The 22,704-nt window shown below is 42.5% G+C and overlaps 1 protein-coding gene across 3 annotated transcripts; it reads right to left on the bottom strand.

Moving 5' to 3' along the window:
• Window positions 1-944: 944 nt before the first annotated feature.
• On the bottom strand, window positions 945-16,261 carry LOC117048299 (cytochrome P450 2J2-like). Of its 3 annotated transcripts, none has more exons than XM_033151969.1 (9): window positions 16,078-16,261; window positions 11,587-11,749; window positions 9,994-10,143; window positions 9,177-9,337; window positions 8,460-8,639; window positions 7,951-8,086; window positions 4,042-4,229; window positions 3,251-3,389; window positions 945-1,495 (listed from the first exon to the last, which is right to left on the bottom strand). In XM_033151969.1, the coding sequence occupies exons 1-9, from the start codon at window positions 16,219-16,221 to the stop codon at window positions 1,320-1,322; spliced, it is 1,437 nt and encodes a 478-aa protein (XP_033007860.1). In that variant the 5' UTR covers window positions 16,222-16,261; the 3' UTR covers window positions 945-1,319. The 3 variants fall into 3 exon arrangements, with proteins under 3 accessions (XP_033007860.1, XP_033007859.1, XP_033007858.1); XM_033151968.1 differs by lacking the exon at window positions 16,078-16,261 and adding an exon at window positions 14,256-14,505 and having other exon boundaries at window positions 946-1,495; window positions 11,587-11,746; XM_033151967.1 differs by lacking the exon at window positions 16,078-16,261 and adding an exon at window positions 14,256-14,504 and having other exon boundaries at window positions 950-1,495.
• Between the last annotated feature and the right edge of the window lie 6,443 nt (window positions 16,262-22,704).

Genomic DNA, 22,704 nt, shown 5'->3' with positions numbered 1-22,704 from the left:
TCATTGATGCTTTAGTTGAGATTCCTGCATTGCAGGGGGTTGAACTAGATGACCCTGGGGGTCTCTTCCAACTCTACAATTCTATGGCTCCAAGTGTGTACAGGATAGATAGCAGATTAAGTTACCTCGTGTGCATGCACACTTCTTCAGATCTGAAGAAGTGTGCATGCACACGAAAGCTCATACCAAGAACAAACTTAGTTGGTCTCTAAGGTGCTACTGGAAATAAATTTTTGTTTTGTTTTGTGGAAATACAGAGTTTTGTGAGGTTTTTTGAACAATAGGAGATTGCTATAATTGATATAAGCAGTTAGTTCAAAGGGATGAGGCCAAGAGGGAGTGGCGTGACTAGAGGAAATGAAGGGTCCAAAGGGTCCAGAGATATCCTGTGTCAAGGGCCAACAGAAACCAGGAGATGCAGATGCAGATTTAGGAGAGCATGAACTGTTTGGTGGCACTGGGCATGCAGCCTCAAGGGCACTATGATTTAGAATGGAGTCCAAGAGGCAGGGGGTGCCGAACATTGGCATCATGCAGGGCACCTAGGTCTGCCACTGTCCTGATCACAACATGGACACAACTTGTTTGCTTAGCTCTGAGATAAGCAGACACTTCTTTTTGGACAGTAAGGCTTTCAGTCATTCTTGGAAGGTTCTTGGAAGGTCTCTTGTTTTATGAATTAGTCACTGACCTTTTGTAGTGACTCCTGCTAGGGCTACTTCCACGTTAGGGGAGGAATTCAATAATGTGCAATAACACCAACAGGGCAAGCATTTCAGCTTGCCGGACAGACAGACAGACCACCTGCTGTCTCCCCGCACCCCAGTATACTTGCACTTAAGCCATTTTTTTTTGGAGGGGTGCCCCTGGAGAAGTGGAGGGAAGCCCTCTTGTGCAAGCTTCAGCATCAAAGTCTACAACTTGAAGTTCCAACTGAGCTCTTTTATTGTGATACTTGCAATCCAGGTTACACTTACCAGACATCTGCAATCTTTCTCCAGAGTAGGTTATTAATCTGGCATTTGAATGTTGAAGTGGTTCAGATGCAAGGCTTTGCTTGTTTATAAGACACTGCTCTAGCTGTGCCACCGGGACATTTTTAAAAGTCACATACTTGCGATCATTTATGAGAAGAGCCACACACCAGTCATGCAGACTGAACCTGGGGCCTTCTAAAAACAACGGACATGCATTACTATTGAGCTATGGCCCTGCAGTTTAGGGGACCGATTGTCACTAAGGACAGAAACTAAGGAGGAAATGCTGGCCAAATTCTTCACCATCTTCTATTAATGACCAGTACCATAAAATGAGTCCCCTCAGCGAGAGAATGCACATATCCGGTACGGCTGGGGGGATAACGTAAGACCTGACCGATGGTCAAGGCTTAATGTCACACCTTTTGGAGCCTGGAAAGTGAACTTCTGAAGTAGGGCAGTGAAGAAAAGAAAAAGCTCGATCCTTGCCAACTGCTCTCCAAGACAAGCTCGCTTTCCTAAAAGAGAGAGAGAGAGAGAGAGAGACTATGTTAGTAGAGAGTTTACATCTTCATAGCAACCTCCCTAAATATGAATACACACATACATATACACACACAAAATACAGCCATTCTTTGATATTTGCAGTGCAGTCTCCAACCAACCCATGTGTACAAAAAGACTTATAAAGGGAAAGTGCAAAAAAATCATATATTAGAGAAAAGAACATACAAAGATTCATTATATTAGAGGAATTGTTTGCAAAATATTGTATATTAGTCACAGCGAGCTTTAAAAATGTGTCAATAAAAAAATGCACTAAAATGGGTTTTCTTTTCAATTGCAGATTGCTGCTGAAATGTGGGGAATTGAATTTAAGATTGGAAAAATGAAGGAAACCAAAGTCGGCAGATCTGTCCATCCCTAACCTTACAGCTTCCCTCTCACATTCCAAAGATGTGGAGATTTATTTATTTCATTTATTTATTTCATAAAATTTGTATACTGCTTGATTATAGAAAACATCATAAAAACAACCATCATTCAGTTAATATCCAGCTAACTGGCTTAACCCAAAACTCTGCATTCACCTCAACCCCCAAAAAAGATCTTACAAGTGTTTCAGGAAATTGCATCAATCTTTAGGAACTCAGGATGGAAATTTGTGTTGTTGTTTTTTTGGAGAAAGGGCCACATTATCCTAATGAGACTGAAAACGTTCAGCATAGAACAGGCAATAAAATGTCAGTCAGTCAATAAATGAATGAATGAATGAATGAAGCCGTTGGAGGGACCGAGCAGTGGGAAGGGCCAGACCACAATGTAGACATAATGTCACACACACACAACACAGTGAGGGTAAGTTGAGGTGCTGGGAGAGGAGACGGAGAGTAAGGTTAAGGGGTGCGGAAGAGAAAGGAGCTGGAAGGAGGGAAGGACAGCAAACTGAAAGGATCAGGAGGGTAGGGCAAAAGCAATCCACCCACAGGAAAACAGATCCCTTTCCCCCCACAAGTGGCTTACTTTCTGAGCTGCATGGTGAGAAGCAGGGTACTTTTCTCACAGTGCAGAGAAGAAACCAACTGTGTGAACATGGAGAGGGAAGCTTGCATACACAATGTTTCTCATATTCCCTGAGGGGAAACCCTGTAAACCAGGGGTCAGCAACCTAAGGCCCATGGGCCAGAAGCGCCCCACAGAGGTCATTAGACAGGCCCACAAGCTGCCCCCGAACTGAGCTGCCCACTCGAGCACTGTGCTAAACCGGCGCAGCACAGCGCAGGGACTCGTTTCCGCAGCGCCAAGCACAGATGCAGAAAATCGCACCTGCGCAGATGCAGACGCCGGAAATCACTGTTGCTCGCGCTCATGCATGCACGTGATCCAGCCCATGGAGGGATCTCTACAGGACCGATCTGGCCCAGGCAAGATAAACCTTGCTGACCCCTGCTGTAAACAATACACCCTAGCTCTCAAGGACGGCCTGAGCCACCTATGGCACTCATTAAAGATCTCAGTAAACACCCCCTCAAAAATCCACTTTGCTGGGGTGGGAGTGGGGAGCCATGTCAAAACTATGCCCAAAGCACAGCCATTTTGTGATTGCTGCCCATAGCACTTTCTTAAATGCCAAATGTACTCACTGGTCCAAAAAAGTTGGTGACCCCTGAAATGCACAATATAGCTAGTAATATACCCAGCTCTCAGTAACTAAGTCACCATCATATAGGCCCTGTTGCAATTCTGGTGAGCAGCTCCTCAACTTTTGTTACCTGCAGAGAATGGCAGAAATGCTTCCCTTTTCCGGAACTGACCATTCTCCAGGAAATGGCCAGGATTAAACTCATTGGGTGTTTCCCACTCATCCTTGTCAAACAGCACAGAGGTCAAATTGGCGAGCAATATGGTTCCCTGTCAAAGGAGAAGCAGAGAAGAAAGTAGGTAAAAATGACAAGGCGCTTTCAAGTATTCTCTTTGAAATTACAGCAGTACTAAACCTATATCTCCTGACAGAGAAAGGAAATGTTCTGAATGCAATATTTACTTCTCATTATTAAGTAATTCATCCAAAGAAGTCCCACAAAAGCACATTTCCAATATACTAAATATACTAAAATTCAAGGTTAGCAACACCAGATACTGTCTAATTTCTGACAAACTAGCTACCCATTCAAACTGAAACTGGTACAACTCTGTATTTAGACCAGAGGTTACCAACATGGTGTCCTCCAGATGTTTGGGGATACAGCTCTCATCATCCCTGCTTGTTGGTCATGCTGGCAGGAACTGATGGCAGTTGGAGTCCAATAACATCTGGATGGCACAACATTGGCTTAATTTAATTAATAATAATAATAATAATAATAATAATAATAATAATAATAATAATAATAATAATAATATATTACTTATAACCTGCCCATCTAGCCAGGTCTCCATAGCCACTCTGGGCAGCTCCCAACAGAATATTAAAAACATGATAAAACACCAAACATTAAAAACTTCTGCACTTTACTGGAAGAGCAAAAACAAACAAGAAGAGCTTTATGTTCTTAACATTTACTTTGGGCACATGAAACCCAGCCAGTGTCGTGTCCTTAGTTGTCATCCGGGGCACATTCAATGGCACAATGCTGCTCATCCTTTGAACTTCATGAACAACTGCATTGGTATAGGGCATGCTGTCCTTGTCACCTATTGCTGGCTGGCGAGACTGGCCAATCACAGAATCTATTTCCGCTTGAACTCTGGCTACAAATGAAGAAGATTAGCTTCAATACAAGAACAGACAAAAACTGAGAGCTGAAGATCTCTAGTTGGAATGGCCCATCTACTGCCTAAATAGAATTGTTTTGACTGCACCGTTTATTGCAGCTTGCCAGATGGAAAGTCCCACCCCCCCTCTCTTCCCCTTCCACACTGTTCTGTGGCCTCTCACAACCTCCTTGGACCAATTTCAGGGTGTGTGAGAGAGGAGTACAGGGAGAGGAGTGGCGGGAAGCCTTTTTGCACAAGTGGAAGTCCATGCTCACAGCTTCTGCTGACAGGACTCCTTCAGCGAATCTGGCCCAAATAATAATAAAGTAAAATAAGATTTATTTAAATGCTGCCCATCTGACTGGGTTGCCCTAGCCATTCTGGGCAGCTTCCAGCAAATTATAAAACCACAGCAAAATATCACACATTAAAAACAGTTAAAGTATATAAAGCACTTACATATACAAAAACAGTTACATATTAATAATTATATATGCATATGATGTAACAGTTAAAAGAACATCAGCTCATACATATAATCAATTCAGATCAAATGCAAAACAGCTAGCAACTGAGTTAACAATCTCCATTTAGAAGTCTTGTTGAAAGAGGTACATTTTATGGTCAACTACTTGCTAGAAAAGACCCTGATGTTGGGAAAGATGGAGGACACAAGGAGGGGACGACAGAGGGTGAGATGGTTGGACAGTGCTCTCGAAGCTACTAACATGAGTTTAGCCAAACTGCGAGAGGCAGTGAAGGATAGGCGTGCCTGGCGTGCTCTGGTCCATGGGGTCACGAAGAGTCGGACACGACTGAACGACTGAACAACAACTTGCTTAACGAAGTGTTGTGAAAGACACCTAACTAATTAACTGGCTTCAGCATGGCATAAATCACATTATGATGCAGGAAGCAAAGCTTGAGGACATTTTTGTAAGGGATGCTATGGATCACATTTGAATTTCTTGCATTTAAACATCAAATATGATCACACATTTACGGTAAGTATACAACAAGTATACAATGCTCATCCAAGATGGCACCAAGAAGGGCTGCCTCAGCTTTTGCTCTGTAAAGTACCTGCCTTTTTCAAAGAGTTTAAGAGTGTTTTAGGGTGCTGTTTATTGTTAGGAGTTACGGTTTTATGGTTTTTTTTATTATGATTATTCTTATAAAAGCTTCAAGAAAACCTTCAAGCGTTGTAGATGAGGATTGATAAAAAGTGAATCCTACTGAACTGTTTGGGAGTGGTTTTTTTAATGGCTTCTTGCAAACTACCCCAGATCATTTTTTCCAGGGATGAGATCTTAAACATCAGAGAAGCCTCTTTGTGTACTTGTGTTCCGACTTTTGAGGAAAATTGTGAAGATGGTTTGGAAAGAGGTGAAATTGTAGTTCCCTGCAGGATCGGGAGATGGCATCAGAGAGGGAGGTGTGCCAGCGCCTTGGTCAAGCTACGAAGGCAAGGAATGAGATCTGCCTTATCTTGAAATTTGCAGATGATACAACAGTCATTGGGCTTATCCAGGAGGAGGATGAATCTGCATATAGGCGGGAAGTAGACCATCTTGTTTAGTGGTGCAGCAGGAATAACTTGGTGCTAAATGCCCAAAAGACAGAGGAAATGATAATCTATTTTAGAAAGCATTGTTCTATCTCGCTGCCACTCTCCATTCTTGGTAACATGGTTGTAGTGGTAGAGTCCTTTAAGTTCTTGGGTTCTATAATTTCTCAAAATTTAAATTGGTCAGACAACATCAATATTATTATTACAAAGGTCCACCAGAGACTGTATTTCTTGTTACAACTAAGGAAATTTAATCTGCTCCAAGAATCGTTGATCCAATTTTACAGAGGTACTATTGAAACTGTTCTCTGTAATTCCATTACTGCCTGGTATGGTACAGCCTCTAAGCTGGATAAGAAGAAGCTCCAACGAGCAGTAAGAATTGCAGAGAGGGTAACTGGCGTTAGTTTGCCTCCAATAGGGACACTTTATGCTGCTTGAGTCAGGAAGATAGCAGAGAGAATTGTTGTAGACCTTTCGCATCCTGGTCATTACCTGCTTGATTTACTCCCACCCGGATGTCGTTACAGGACTCTATACACAAAAACGTTTAGGCACAGGAATAGCTATTTTCTCTTGTGCCATCAAATTGTTGAATTTGTAGTTGTGGGCAGAAGGAAGGTCAGTTGGTGGTATGGGGTTTCTTCGCTGTGCTGTTGTATTGTGAGAGGAATAGTGTTTGTATGAGGTACGCTTTTCTTTACATTGCAATGTAGTCAAAGCAAAATTCCAAGTATGGGTGATACTTGGCCAATAAATTACTCTATTCTATTCTATTCTATTCTATTCTATTCTATTCTATTCTATTCTATTCTATTCTATTCAACTAAGCTGTTTGTGCCAGCAGATACCAGCACAATGTGACTCCCCCCTCTCTCCTCCCACTCCCCCCAATCTCCAGTAGCTCAGGAAATGCTTCCCCCCAAAACACCACACAGTGGGAGGAGACAGGCAGCAGAAATGCATGCACTAATGGAATCATAATCTGAAGTTGAATTCCACGCTATGTATCTCCTTTCTGTATTTGCTTCAGTTGATTCAACAAAATAAATGAATCAATTTACATAATAACATATTAATACCATGAGACCTACTGCATTTTTTAATCACTCCAGGAAATATCTTGAGGCAGACCATAGAACATCATTCATACAACCTAGCTCCCATTATAATTTTGAATCCCTAAGAGAACAAAAACATTTCTACATTTTGCTACGAAATTGCCTTATTGTAGTTACTACTGAACCTATAGCTTTGACTAGATGCAAGGATTCATGGAATCATAGAATTGTAGAGTTGGAAGGAACTCCAAGGGTCATGTATTCCAACTCCTGCAATACAGGAATCACAGCTAAATAATCCTTGGCAGATGGTCATCCAAGAGAGTCCACCACCTTCCGAGGCAGTCCGTTCCACTGTCTGAAAGCTCCTCCTAATATTTGAATCCATTAGTTCAGGTTTTACCCTCTGCAGTAACAGAAAACAAACTTGCTCCATCTTCCACATGACAGACTTTTGGAGATTAGAAGATGGCTTTCATATGTCCTCTCATACCCAACTCCCTCGACCGTTCCTCAGAAGGCTTGGTTCCAGACCCTTTATCATCTGTGTCACCTTCCTCTATACACATTCCAGCATATCAATAGCCTTCTCAAACTGTGGTGCCCAGAACTGAAACAGTAGTCCAGCTGGGGTTTGACCCAGGCAGAACACAGTGGTTCTGTTACTTCACTTGATCTTATACTGCTGTTGATGCAACCTAGAATTGCATTAGGGTTTCTTTTTCTTTTTGTTTTGCTGCTACTGCATCACACTGTTAATTCGTGTTAAGACCCCCATAGTATACCTACCAATGGCATTGGGAATGGTGGAATTCAGCTTTTTTTTCCCCTGGGGGCACTCAACGGTACGAACTACCAGCAGCTTTTTAATGGATATGTTAAAAGTGTGGCACTTATTGTAACAACCTCATGGTGCGTACTGGCACCTTTTTTTCCTAGAAACAAAGCACTGGTGCTATTCAATGTTAGTCATAACCATGGAAAACAAATTGAAGTTAATAGCCTATAGGTTACATCCCTTAATTGCAGTAGATTTACTCCAACCCAAAGTAACCAAAGACAAGTAAGCAAATGATGGTTCTACCTTGAATTTCCGGGAAAATGGCCATGTAAAGCAAGGCCCAGCGCAGGGTTGTAGAAGATGTTTCTGTTCCGGCAAAAAAGAGATCCAGTGTTGATTGTAGGAGGTTGTCTTTATGAAAACTGGAAGCAGCATCCTCCTTAAAACAAAGAAAATGCACCAAAAGGGTTCATCTGTCATTAAAAACACCATCCCAGTTTCAGTCCTATATACCAAGTGATGGCAATGAGATTCATGAGCTCTATTCCTGACAAGTGTCCTGGATCTAGCACAGTCAAGTCAACAGTCCTGTGAATCTGGTGGATTTCAGGCACTGGACAAGTGGTGATGGGTCACCCCTGGATATACATTATTTCATATTCGTGTATATCACTTGTACACACATGCACCCTCACCTCTTTGGCTGCTTTCATACAGAGCCAATGGAAAATACATGGTAAGTTCTGATCCTTTAGATTTTGTCTCTGCTTTCTATTACTGCTACTACACAAACTATACTTTTTGTTTCTTACCATGGCCATTTGGTTTAGATAGGCATCTATGAAATCTTTGGGTTCAGATGGGTTCCGTTGTTGTTCTTCATGTTTTTCAATGATTTCTCTCACAAAGGATTTCAGTTGTCCCCAGTTTTTAATAAGAGTCTGATGGGGCCCTGGCAAGTGCTTCATGAGAGTAGGAAATGCATTGTACAGCTGAGGAAACAAATACTAGCATCAGATTCGTGCAGGGAAAGCCCTCTCATAACAGTTGCAGATCATGCTACTATCAAAGGAGATAGCAATCCATGTGATGGCTTCCCATGAAGATGGCTACCTGTTTGAAAAATGCACGCACCTTGCCTGGTAATATCAGGAAAATGATGCCAATGTAGTTTTCCCATTTGATGATGCCTATCTGCATGGGGTGGCCTTTCACAGATTCTAATTGGTAAGCGGGGAGTGTGGAATTAAGCTGTGTACTGTATGTCATTTGGGACTGCATCACTGTGTTCATTGCAACACATGCTCTGGATCTTAAATAAAGTTTATAAACACGCCCTACCTTCGGTATTTTAATAGAAATGGTAAAGACAAGGCAATATGTCAAGGGAATATGGGATGGTGTGCGATGCCTGAATGACAGGACAAAGGGAAAAAAGAAATAAGAACATAAGGAAACATGAGGGCCAAAAGCAAATCAATGAAGAGTCAACAAAAATGTGGGAGAGTGCCTGGGACCAGAAGACATACCTGAGTCCAAATACATGCCTGAAGATACATTATCTCATCAAGGAAGAGCAATAACTTCTGGAAATTACTGTCATGGTAATCAAAGCGGTCACCAAAAGTGACAGAACAAATGATATTTGAAACAGCATTATTAATCTGAAATTGAGGGTCAAATGGCTGCCCTGGAGAAAGAGAGAAAAATGGAGAAGGAACAAGACTGCTTATGGTTTCCATGTAACAAAAACAGAAGGTAGGGGAAGTGGGTGGGTCTGGACAGAGTAGGGGGGTGCACAGCAGAAGTTCTTCAGATAGAGGATGTCTAGATGGCACAGTGGATGAATTTTATACCCTTAGTGGAACATGGTAAGGAAAACTGCACAGCTATAGGTATAAGCTATCTAGCACATTGTTCTGTGAGATTTTATATCTGTGTTGTTTTGAGGTTATGGGTGCCAGACCCCTTGAATCCCTGGAGGCAGCAAGTGTTAAAACATAAGCCAGGCTAGCTGCCTCATGAGGTAATCACCTGGGGGAAAGGCCCCTCCATCAGACTGCAATGAGAGAGTCTAGGGTAGACTTTGCAGGGATGTGGCCTAGAAGTAAAAGAGCAAGCTGGAGAGTTTCAGAGCAACAGTGTTTGATTTCTGTTTGAATCCAAGGCTGTGGCTATGGGAGAAATAAGACCCACAATGGATATACCCCTGGGCTGAGCTTTACATTGACGCCCATCTAAAGCAGAGCTGCATTTGCACAAAGCAGCACTTGAAAGCTTCATACCATGACCAATGTATTTTTTAACCTTTCATATGAAATAGGCTTTTTTGACTCTGGTTCGCACCTTTCTCAGCTTCAATAGCTTCCTTTAGGTATCGGCTCTCTTCCTGTATTCGTTCTTCTAAAGTCCTTTTACCCAGACCAAAGTTTCTGAGCATTGATATGGCAAATCTTCTCTGTTGTTTCCAGGTGAGACCATTAGAGGAGATCACTCCTAGATGGGAAGAAATAACAAGTACATATCGCAAGTATTCTTTAACATTTAACATTTAATTATAACATGGACTATTTCCTTTAGTTCCAGTTACAGGTAGGTAGCCGTGTTGGTCTGCCATAGTCAAAACAAAATAAAAAATAAAAAAATTCCTTCCAGTAGCACCTTAGAGACCAACTAAGTTTGTTCTTGGTATGAGCTTTCGTGTGTTTGAGCTTTATTTTGTTTTATTTCCTTTAGGTTACTCTGCTTGCTTGCTTGTTTGTGTTGCTTTGGAAAGATTGTGGTGCAGGCTGGTTGTTTTTATTTGATTGCTGTTAGTTCTGCTGTTGCTGCTGTCTGATTATTGCTTGTGGATTTGTTTGTTTTTGGGGTTTTTTTCATTTTTGAATACAGTTGGCCCACCACTTATGTGGGAGTTTGGTTCTGGGGGTCTGTGTGCAAAGGCAAATTCTAGGAATCCCTAGAGCCGATTACTGGGCTGTAGGAAGGAGACCCAGGGGCTTCCTTGCCCCCCCCCAAGACCTCCCCCAAGCCTGGTAAGCAAGGAAAGCCCACTGGGTGTGTAGGTGGAAGAAAAAATTATAAATGGTAAGGGGAAATGGCAAATTTACTTATTTGTTCTAGCCCACCCCACCCCACATAATGTTGCTGGCTCCCTGTACTAACTTTATTCTGTCCTTTGAAAGTTTTTGGGAACTCTGATAGAAAGGCAGCATATATTTAGAAATACACAAAATATAGGAACACGTAAAGCAGTCAATATATTTTTAACAAATGTCCCTTCTGCACTGAAGCCCTTTAGGACACTCTGGCATTGCTTTTCTGTATTAATGGTACCTTTTTATATGGCCTTGATTATTATTTAATGATAATTTATGTTTTTTCTCCATTTTTTGACTTTTCAATTACCGGTAGATAGGAACTTTCACCAGGAAATGATGAGATTATGCTGTTATACCAAATGAGGATACAGAAGCACATTTCTGAGCTAGAAATAAATAAATTTAAACAGTTGACCGTAATTTGCATGTTCAGACCCAGAGACCTCTCCCCTAAATAAAAATACATTTGACTCAAATTTTACTTTGGTTTTTGGCAGAATTTAGGCCACAACTTTATTGATTACAGAAAGTGAGTGGTTGCATAGGCTCTGGTTCAACTAGCTCCCTGTACCACCAGAGCTCTATCATGGGTCAGCCAAGGGTGAACACCTGAGGTAGGTAGAAAGCCTGGGTACAGGCTATGTCCACTCCCCCAGATGCTCCCCTGGACTCAGGCATGGGCACAACCCATGGGCACAAATTAAACCCAGCAATGAGGGACCTACCAGTCTGGTGTTGTGGCTGTCCAATATACCCACCCACAACATGAGGGTCAGTCTCCAGGTCTCACCGCAACACGTGCCCTCTTTTAGGGAGGACACACTTTAAAGTAACTCACCCAATGACCTAGTGATTTCTTTGGAAAGAGGATCAACTGGACGATCTATGAAGTTTTCACCCTGATGGACAAGAGCTTCCTTCACCAGATGCAATCCATTCACAATCACGATCCATATTTTCCCAACCTGAATGCTGAAGACATTGCCATATTTTTCTGCCAGCTAGAAGGAGAGGAAGAATGCAAGAGAGGATAAAATATCTCTATATAGTCTATATTGATATTCTATATTAATTTACCTGTTTGATGCTTATAGAATGCCAATACTGTATGGAACAAGCAGACTTGGTTGCCATCAAATACGTACATTGGGGCAAAAGTGTTTCCTGGGCCCAGTTCACTGTGCATGGACAGACCACCCTCCATTCTCCACCTGCAATCTATTGACAAGAGCTGCTGCTTCTGCACATATATTAATTTAGTCTAGCCTACCACACAGAGATCATAGAATCAAAGAAATGTAGAGTTGCAGGGGACCCTGAGGATCATCTATTCCAACCCTCTCCAATGCAGGTATATGCAGCTGTTCCATATGTGGATCAAATCTACAACCTTGGCTTTCTCAGGATCATGCTCTAATGTTGTGAAGATAAAAGGGGAAGGGTAGGATAATGTACAACAGAACATGCAAACAGAAATACAATCCTTATCCTAAAGTACATGGGACATAGAGAATTGAATGGGGCACCGCAATATTCCTCCCCCTTTTTTGCAAGGGAGTTAATTCTGAGCAAAACATTTTAAAGCCAGTCAACTGTGTTTTATTCTATAAAGGCAGCACACAAAGGTGATGACCTTTGTTCCACATGTTAAATTTCTGAAAGAGAGGGGAAATATTAGGTTTCTCCAGCCAAGCTGGCAACGCCTTCCCTGTTGGAGTGTGGGGTGGGTATTTGGAGAGGATCCCTAACATAACAGGGAGAGGGAGCGCAGCAAATACAGGACACACTGTGTCCAGTACTGAATCAATAGAGGATGTAGCATTTTACACTGAAATACAGGATGATCTTGCATTACACAGGACAGGTAGCAACCCAATACCCCTCTGTCAGCAACTCCAAGGGATAGCCGATGTGTTTTGGACCACAACTATCATGAAACCCAGTGAGGATGGGCAGTGGTGGGGGGTGATGGGGGTTGCAATCCACAAATTCTGGCAAGCGCATTAACTGCCCTGGAAATACATGGTCTGAAGATAAAGCAACAGGACAAGAAAGCTTAAGGATTCTATTATTCCGATTTCATGCCATCACTCATTGTTGTTGTTCAGTCATTCAGTCGTGTCCAGCTCTTCGTGACGCCATGGGCCAGGCACCCCTATCCTCCACTGCCTCCCACAGTTTGGCCAAACTCATGCCAGTTGCTTCGAGAACACTTTCCAACCATCTCATCCTCTGTCGTCCCCTTCTCCTTGTGCCCTCCATCTTTCCCAACACCAGGGTCTTTTCCAGGGAGTCTTCTCACGACGTGGCCAAAGTACTGGAGCCTCAACTTCAGGATCTGCCCTTCCAGTGAGCACTCATGGCTGATTTCTTTAAGGATGGATAGGTTTGATCTTCTTGCAGTCCATGTGACTCTCAAGTGTCTCCTCCAGCACCACAATTCAAAAGCATCAATTCTTCGGCGATCAGTCTTATTTATGGTCCAGCTCTCACTTCCATACATTACTACTGGGAAAAACTCATGGTTTTTGCTAATCCATCAGAACAGAGCACGAGACTAAAACAGAACAAGACACACAAACACAAACTCTCATAACAATAAAACCGTCTATACAAATTCAAAAATAAAACAACATTTTCATCACATAAATTACTGGCTTACAATCTAAACAAAATTATCTTGTAGGAATCTAAATATATGTTGGGGTGCTGTTGGATTTTGGTTGGTAACTGATTCTAGAGAGCTGGAGTTGCAACACTAAAATCCCACTTTCCAATACAGGCCAAACACACCTCTGTGAATTCACTGCTAACATTAGCCATAGCAAGCTTCTTAATATTTGCTTTCCTTGGAAGTACCTGTCCATTTTATCTTATTGCTATTTTCTTTAAAAACATGCTGTTCCTTAATTTAGACCTGAAGTTTGGGATTGAGTTTGTGAGCAAGGTGCCAGTAAGAGACACCCTGACCCACAGTCCACCTGAACGCGCACACTGCACCTGCGAAGCTGCTTGGCATTGTATGATCTACTTGAGCCTAAGGGTCAAATACAAGGAAAGCAAACTGACCTCTGCACCAAGGAGCCTCTGGAGCTCATTACCTCACTCAAGCAAATATGTGGCTCATAGCTCTGGACTGCTTTTTTCCTGGCCAGAGCTAGAGGTAAAAGGCAGAAATGGCAGAAATAACCTGCTAACAAAATACAATCATGCAAACAACCACCCTACCTTTTGCGGCAGGTGTTGACACAGGTTTGCTACCAATGACTGTTAGGCAAAATTGATTCCCCAGATTCAGAGGCCATAGACATCTGGATACCAGATGCTTGGAACAAACCAGAGGAGATGCATTTGCCTTCATGCCCCAGCTGTGGGCTTCTCAGAGACCTCTGGCTGGCTACTCTTGGAATCAGGATGCTAGAATAGGACATCTAAGCCTCATCTTCCAGTGAGGTTTTTGCACTCCTTTCCACTGCAATGTCACCTGCTTCATTCCTTCATTCTTACCTTCCGTGCTGCCAAATGAGGGTTCTTTGCACCAAAATGTGGTATATTACCCAGCAAGGGAAGAGGCCCTGGCCCTGGGGGGAAATCCCTTGGGCGAATCCTTTTCTTGTAATCAGCAAGAAGCAGAAATGTTGCCAGAAACACCAGAACAACCTTCAGGGACAAGGCCTCCCAGAAGACAGAGAGTAGCTGGAACAGCATCGTGGAACCTTTCAAGCCTTCCTTTGTCAGAACAGATTGCTTTCTGTTGGGAGAACAGAAATCTGATTCCAGGAAAGCAGTCACACCTCTCCCCTGGGCTAGGGCTCCTCTGAGAAACCAAAGTATGCATTCCGTATATTGTTGTACATCACACCCACAAATTTCACTTGTTTTGAAGAGTAAAGATTAGTATCTTAGTCGGCATTTGTAGAAGAACTATCTGCAAGTGCAAATCGATACTAGCCCTTTGATATTTTCAGATCAGAACAGGTTCAGCAACTCTGTCCTCTTGCTAAAGAGTCAGAGGAATCATTCTGCTTGCCTTCTGTTCATTACTGCATATATTAGAAATAGTCTTAGGCTGGATTATCATTTGAGGAAGATTGTAACCAGCAGAACCATATGAGGACTGCCTAGTAGCCTGCTTCATTTTCTAGAGTGGTAACACTCCATTTTATAGGAAAAAGAAGCATATTGGGTCCTAATCAGATAGGCGACAGCGATATCCAGTACAGATTTTGCCTTGGTCACAAACAGATGAAATCAGGGATGGGGAACCAGTGACTCTCCAGATGTTTTTGGACTCCAGCTCTAAGTAGTGCCAGCCAGCACATCCCATAATTAGGGATGGGGAGAGAGGGGTTGCTGTTTACTATCCCTTGCAGCAAGCAGCAGCAACTCAGCTCTTGGGCGGTCATGGTAGTGCTACCACATCATGCCAAGTCATTAGCTTCAGCCTTCGTTCCCCGTGTCAAATAGAAGAATCTTAATTCTCATCACCATCAGCTGGAGAGGGGGTGGAATTCCAACTACAGCTGTACCTCAGAAGTCCAATGGAATCCGTTCCGGAAGTCCGTTCAACTTCCGAAACATTTGGAAAACAATACGCAGGTGCACCAGAAACTATAGCGGAAACCACACCAGACGCTCAGCTTCCAAAAAAAGTTCAAAAATCAGAACACTCAGTTTTCGATCATTCGGAAGCTGGGACGTTCGACTCTCAAGGCATTTGGGAACCAATGTACGACTGTACTGAACTGCAATACTTGCTTAATTGCTGTGCTTAATTGCTACTGCCTCTGTGTGCCTAGGGGACCTGCCCATACTTTTCTATGCAATGCAGGTGAAAGGTTGAGCACCAGTGTCTGCAAGCTGATGCAGCCTGGACTGCTGCTGGGGGAGGTCATTGTATGTCAGCTCAGGCCTCTGGGAATGTCAGCAATAGGCAAAAGCAGCCTTCAAAATTATATATATATGCAACTCCCATCATCCTTGACCATTACCCAAGATGCACAACTGAACTACCTTTTTCTAAATCACGGCAACAACTAATTTGGAAAGTAATATAACCTATGGGAAATTCAGGAACCACAATCCAGTTTAAAGCCCATTGCTCTTATTATATTTATAAGCACATTTAAACTCTGTGTTGGGATCAAGGCCAACAGTTCAGAACAGAAACTGGTTACGTGCCAAGGGAGGTGCATGTCCATTCATGCAGCTGTTGATTCAAGTTAACTCTCTACCACTTCATTGCAGAACATGCCTTGCAAAATATTCTAATTTTATAAGCATATGCAGGACACCCAAGGGGCAAACTGATTGGAAGGTTTTGTCTCACCCAACAGAGCAGGTGCTTGCTGATTCTCTGGCGCATGCACATGGGCCTCAAGCTCTTCTTGCATGTGTTCCTCCACCACCGCTTCTCCTCCTGCATGTTCACATGCACCTTCCATTCCTCCTGCTGCACCTCTTCTTCTGGCATCTCTGGAGGCACTGATTCCTCTTGCCAATGGAGGCACACCTCTTGTATCTCCTCCTGCACTGCTAGCACACATGGAGAGCAGCTCTTCGCGTCCCTCTTGCAGTTCGCTTTCCTCCTGCACCTGCTCTTCCACAGCAGGCTCCTGGGAAGTGGAGAAATCAACCAGAAGCAGCTCACCCTTATCCAAAGCGTTGTCTTTCCCCTTGCCTTCAGCTACTGACTGCATCTCTTTGCAGTCCCAGCCGCCCAGCTGCTCATCCACACTCAATCACTTTAACTACCCCTCTATCTGGGTGCCTTGCAGCTGGGCTCCTTGATCACTTTCAACCCCCTGTAGCATCTCATCTGGTTTTGATTGGCTTAGGTAGGCTGATTGACATGGAGGGCTACCATTGCCCTGCTTACCCTAGCTTGCTATAATCTTTAGCTTGCTTCCCCCTGCTCCATGATCTCTTACTGAGAAACAAGGTGAGGGACTGGATAAAATAACCCACTGCCCTGTTGGAATATTCCAGAAAAAAACTTGTTAATTGGCTTGAACAAGTTGCTAGGCAATAGAAAATTTCCCCAGCAACAGGTTCCTTAACAGGCAACTTTTCAATGATCTGTATTTAAATTTTCCAGAAGCTGTATTGATATTTGAGGATAATCAATCATGTATAAGTGTGACTGAATCAGAAAAATGTAGACCTAAAACAAAACACTTAGATATACGCTATGCACATGTGAAATATTGAATGTACAATTCATTGGTCGCAATCCAATTTGGAGTTGTATTTTTAAAGCCCATTGATTTCATTAAATTTACAAAGCACATTTAAATTCTGTGTTAGGATAGAACTAGCTATATACAAGGGAAAGTGCATGTACATTGATTCAGATGCGTCGATGCAGTTAACATATTAAACTCTTTGCTGGTTCATTATGCAGCCTTGAGAAATATTCTGATTTTTTAAATATACGGCAAACATTCCATTAGACTTTTATATTGAATCGTACCCATTCCTACCAGCAAACCAGTGCCTCCCCCCCCCCACCAAGGTGCAGCCACGACTTGTCTGTTCAGGTTTGAAATCGGCACCTAATTGTTCACTCTCACTTTCATCCTGCTTTGCATCTGTTGGAAAAGAAGAATGCCCTTGCAAAGATATTGTATATGGGAAAATCTGTGCTTCCTGAAAGGTCATGAGGGTAACCTGAAGGTGTCCTCCAGCAAATTTGCTGTAACCTGCAGTAAGCACTTTACATCTCAATTAACCTCAGAGTACATTGGAAGCAAGTTAATAATTGGTGGGCTGGCAGCACCTGCCAAGATTACAAGAAAACAGCATGGGGAAATCAAGCACTTCCTCTTCCCTGGGAACTCTAAGAATTGTAGCTCTGTGACCAACCAGTGAGGCAACTGCCTCAGGCAGCAGGATGCATAGGAGCAGCAGATCCCGATTTGTCAGCCTCCCCTTGTTCCTGATGCAGATCTTCACTCACCTGTTCTTCCCTATTGGGGAGGCATTTTGTGACTTGCCTCAGGTGCCAAAATGTCTTGGGCAAGCCCTGGTGAGGGAAAGAGGCCCTTCCTAACCATTCTCAACGCCCTTAACAAACTGTGCTTCCCGGGCTTCTTTGGAGGAAGTCATTATTGTTTAAAGTGGTATGATACTGCATGCACAGTGCAGATGGGAGCCCTAACTCTACTGAAAAAGTTGGCTAAAACATGTCAAGTTTGTGGCTATTCAGACACATTGGGCCTGATTCAAGCCAGCAAAATGAATCCCACATGGCAGGTATTAGGGTCTCAAATTTCAGCAGCACCCTGTGCGACTCCAACGTTCGGTACCCCTCCACCCCTCTTGCTCCAATGTAAATCGTAACTGTGGTGTCTGTCCCCAGTGGCACCTCTGAACCTCTGTGCCCAATGCAACCAAACCGGCCCCGCTTCCCTAAATCCATCTCTGTGCAATACATATATCAATATACATATCAAAATAAATACATATAGCTATATTCAGTGCTATTTTTCTAGAGAAAGATGTGCTGGAAATCAGCATGAATGCCTCACTTGCTCTCTTATAATGGCAATAGCGCCCAACTGAGAAGTGCTGGAACAAGAACTACCAATGATAGGAGAGTGGCAGACAAAGTTGGACAAGAGGACAGGGAGAATTCAAAACTGACGGGACCAGAGGTTCTTAGAGGATTAGAAGAAATCTGAGATTTATTTGAAAAACAATTGTAAACAACAAATTATGCTAGTAGGTTTGCAAGAAGTTTTGTAAGGAGGATTATATGAAATATTACAGAGAAAAATTATGAAAATGATAATTGGTTATAGATTATTAAAAGTAAGATTACTATGAATAATGGGAGCTGTGACCCATATAGAAGAAAATGCATTTGTCTGTCTGTGTGAACACTGGTGGAACAGATATATGGGACCTCAAAGCCCTGAAGCCTTTAAAGCTGACTCTGTTGTGTATGGCTACACTGGGATAGTCAAGGAAACTAATGGACAGAAACCACAGTAGCAATTCCTAGCAGCATACAAGCATCTTGATTCTAAGACTATAATGTGGTAAGAATCCAATGTCTTTGTTCAGACCAGGTCTCTCCATGGTTTTAAGTTTGGTAATTAGTTGCAATTCTTGAGATGCTATACAGTCGTACCTTGACTTACGAGCAACTCGACTTAACGTAATTTTCGAATTGCGAACGGGTCCCGGAGCTAAAAAAAATAAATGGCCGCCACTTCTGAAATTTTCAAGTTACGAAAGGAAAGCAGCTGCACGATACCTCTACTTACGAAGATTTTAATGCGGTTTTTTCGACTTGCGATGTTTTTTCCTGACGCTAGATGGCGATCTTCGACTTACGAATATTTCGACTTCTGAAAGCTCTTTCGGAACCCATTCTTTTCATAAGTCGAGGGACCACTGTACTTCACCCTGAGCAGTTACAATATCAATTGTGAATAGGATATGTGTGGTAGACTAGGGCTTGATCTATACACATAAGCTACAGAAAAACACATTATAAAAGCACAATGGAAAATCCCATCGGTGACAATCACTGCTCTACAGCGCCATCTGGTGTCTCATGTTTATAATGCAGTTATAACAATGAGGGTAGCTGAGCCCTAGGTTAAAGAATTGTGTTAAGCTACCAGAGATGCTGGTAGTTTGGGGAAAGTCTCCTCCGAGCTGAGCAGTGGCGCTGCTTGGAGGGGGGAAACAGGACATTCTGTGATCAAATAAGAAGCTGGGATGGCTTATGTAACTCTGGGAATGTCCTGGGAAAATCAAGACACTGATTGGGACTGTGAACTTTGAACACTAATTGTGTAATACTGTATGCCAACTTGATCATGTCTGAGACATAGATCTTTTCTTTGCAAAAGGTGAATGCAGGGACACTAGGACAAACAACCCAACCAAAACTGAAGGTTGAAATGTGTATTTGCTAATCAAGTGTCACAGCAAGGATGAAGAATAGCCCTGGAAATGAGGAATAGAAGTTGGAGTAAAGGAATTATCCCAAACAGACTAATCCTTAATTCATACACTAAGAGAATAACGTACACACCCACCCAACTCCAAGGACTTTCTCTCTCACATACACCAACTTCACTCATACAACTGGAATGTGGTTACCAAGCAACTACTAAAGCTTCTTTTTTTCTCAGGAAGTAACTAAGATTGCAAAGCTGCTTAAAGTTAAACTTCTAACCAGTTTACAAACACAGCTTTACTAATAATTAAAGGATAGAACAGAATAAAGGGATTTGATACATGCTTCAAAAGCCTTGTATATAAATATATCATATGCATATATGTCTAAGAATCTTTTTTTTTTTTTGCTAGGTTGCCCAATGTACAAGCTGGCCATAGTGCTTCTGTTTTTTAGGGTTGCCAACTTACTAATACTATGTTTAAAAGTACAAAGCGCATTTTAATTGTGACAGGACTAGCTCCAGGAGGGTGCTGGATCCCATTACATCCCTTAAAACTGTGCATTCTAGCCTGTCCCTTCTAACACTGATCCCACCTGTTAGCACCCAACTGTCCTTGCAATATACTTGACAGTACAGTCCTTACATGACATGTCATGGCAGGCACTTAATTAGTACTTTATTGCAAGGCCTTTGGTTATATTGTGACAGAGGCATGAAAATATTGCAAAACCCCAAAACAAAAACCAACCCCTTCTTCCTGATATTTATATGTAAGGGAGGAAAAAAATCAAGCCTTCATGTCAGTGTTACGTGGATTTAATTAAAGCTAAAATGTCATTCATGTACATATCACAAGCACACACACACACCCGGCACAGATGTCTGTCTGGTGCCAATATGCTGTTTATGTACTTATCTGTCTCAAGCACATGGCCAAGCACATATGCCCTTCTGTCAAAGACGCACGGTGCAGTATGAAACTCACATTAGGCTCCTAATGAATAATAGTCACTGGGGGAAAGGGGGGAGCAGAAAGTGGGGCTTTTGGTAACAGCATGTTTTAAAGCTACCTCTGAATTGCAAAAAAGGGAGGAAGAGGATGTTATGATAATGCCAGCATCTGTGGACGCCTGAATGGGAGTCTGAAATGCAACTGGATTTTTCGCAGATTTTGGAAGGGGTGTTTTTGTCACCATGATTATTCCAAATCCTGGTGATGGTGACGTACAAGAGTGTGACTGCTGCTGAGGAACTCTAAAGAGCCGGAGCAGATGTTTGGCCTATTTAAACAGCATGAATTCTGAATATTCGCAATGTGGAGTGGAATATTCAATTGATTTGGCACAGAGACGCAGCATGTATTACCCTTACACTCCCCCCCCCCATCCACAGCAGCTTGGGATCCAAATCTTGCAAACCATTTAAAGTGCTATTTTAGACACATTTTTTAAAGGACAAAGGCAGATGCAGGCTTATGGCTATTGATGGCAACACAACTTCTATTTCTGGGCTTGAAAATAAATAACTTTACCTAGGGATCACCTGAAACACAAGGGAAGCACTATGATCCCCATACAATCCAACATTTATCCCATGAAAATACAGATGTCCTATTCCATAATAATAATTTCACTATTTACACCCTGCCCATCTGACTGGGTTGTCCCAGCCACTCTGGGCAGTTTCCAACACATATAAAAACATAATAAAACATTAAAAACCTGCCCTACACAGAGCTGCCTTCAGATGGCTCAAGGATTGGATAATTCCATGCCCTACAACATTTATCCAATGAAGATAGGGACATCCTATCATGGCCTTCAACATTTCTCCGATGAAAATAGGGATGTCCTATGGGAAAACCGGACATTGCAGGATCAAATTAGAAATTGGGATGACTTCTATAAATCCTAGACTGTACCTGGAAAATATGGACACATGGAGAGTCTGCACCCCCCCCCCATTTCTTTTTCAGCTCAGATTTTAATCAGAGTCAAATAAAGCTTCCTATATTATTTGAGCCAATTTGATGTGAGTCAAGGTGAGTTCAACCACCACCACAATTTTTATATACAGTAGTATATGTTTTGGAAAGTAAGTTTGTCTGTTCTCTGTGCATTTGGACACCTAGAATCACAACCAAATCATAAATATCATAACCAAATTTTACATGGTGGCCCCTGGAGCAGGTTTTTGTCTATGTTTGGTTACAGTTAGATGCCATTTTGAATCAAGATGGCTGACTGAATAAAAACATGGCTTTAGTGTGGCTTGACCTATGCCTGAATCAGTTAAATCTGCCCTAGCACTGTGCTGTTGTTTCTCACTGTTGCCTAGAAACCTTGGCAGAGCAGTTGTTGCCTGCTGGGCAATGACAAAATGAGGTTTTTGGGAGCTTTGGCAATATATCCTCATTGCCGCCATCCCTCAGTGTTGCTGCTTTTGGTGGTGGCAGCTGCTTTCCCTTCCATGCACTCACTTAACCATGCAAGGGGGAGGCAAGCAAACTGGTAGCAGTGTGATGGAGACCCAACCTTCATCACTGCCCAGAGGGAAATGGCAGGTGAACAGGATAGGTGGTGGCTCCCTATCATTATCCCTACTTTCCTGCTTTCTCCTCTGCCTGCCCCAAAGGCAATGGGGCTGCCTGTGCCTGAGATTGAATCATGGAACCGTAGAGTTGCAAAGGATCACGAGGAGATAGAAAGGCAGGATTATAAATATTTAAAATTAAAGTAAAGAACAACAATGCAGGTTGAGGGTTGGCCATGAGGCCTCTGCCAGTGCTTAGTGCCACCAGCCCATCCTAGCATACAGAATCCTAAAACAATTATTTCAGGCTTTGTACAGAGGCAACATAAAGAGTTCAAACCCCGATTTGTTGTGCTGTTGAGTGAAATTAATGGTCAAAAGTGACATGTATATCAAAAAAGGTCTGATGCTCGGCTGGCATGTGATCTGCAACCTTTTCCCGCTAATCCCAAATGTGTGAAGGCTGATTATTACTAATGTGTGAATATAGGCACACTTATTATTAC

Source organism: Lacerta agilis, chromosome 6 (assembly GCF_009819535.1).
Source record: "Lacerta agilis isolate rLacAgi1 chromosome 6, rLacAgi1.pri, whole genome shotgun sequence".
NCBI lineage: Eukaryota > Metazoa > Chordata > Lepidosauria > Squamata > Lacertidae > Lacerta > Lacerta agilis.
Note: the sequence above shows the minus strand (reverse complement) of the source record. Positions and strands in the feature narration are given on the sequence as shown.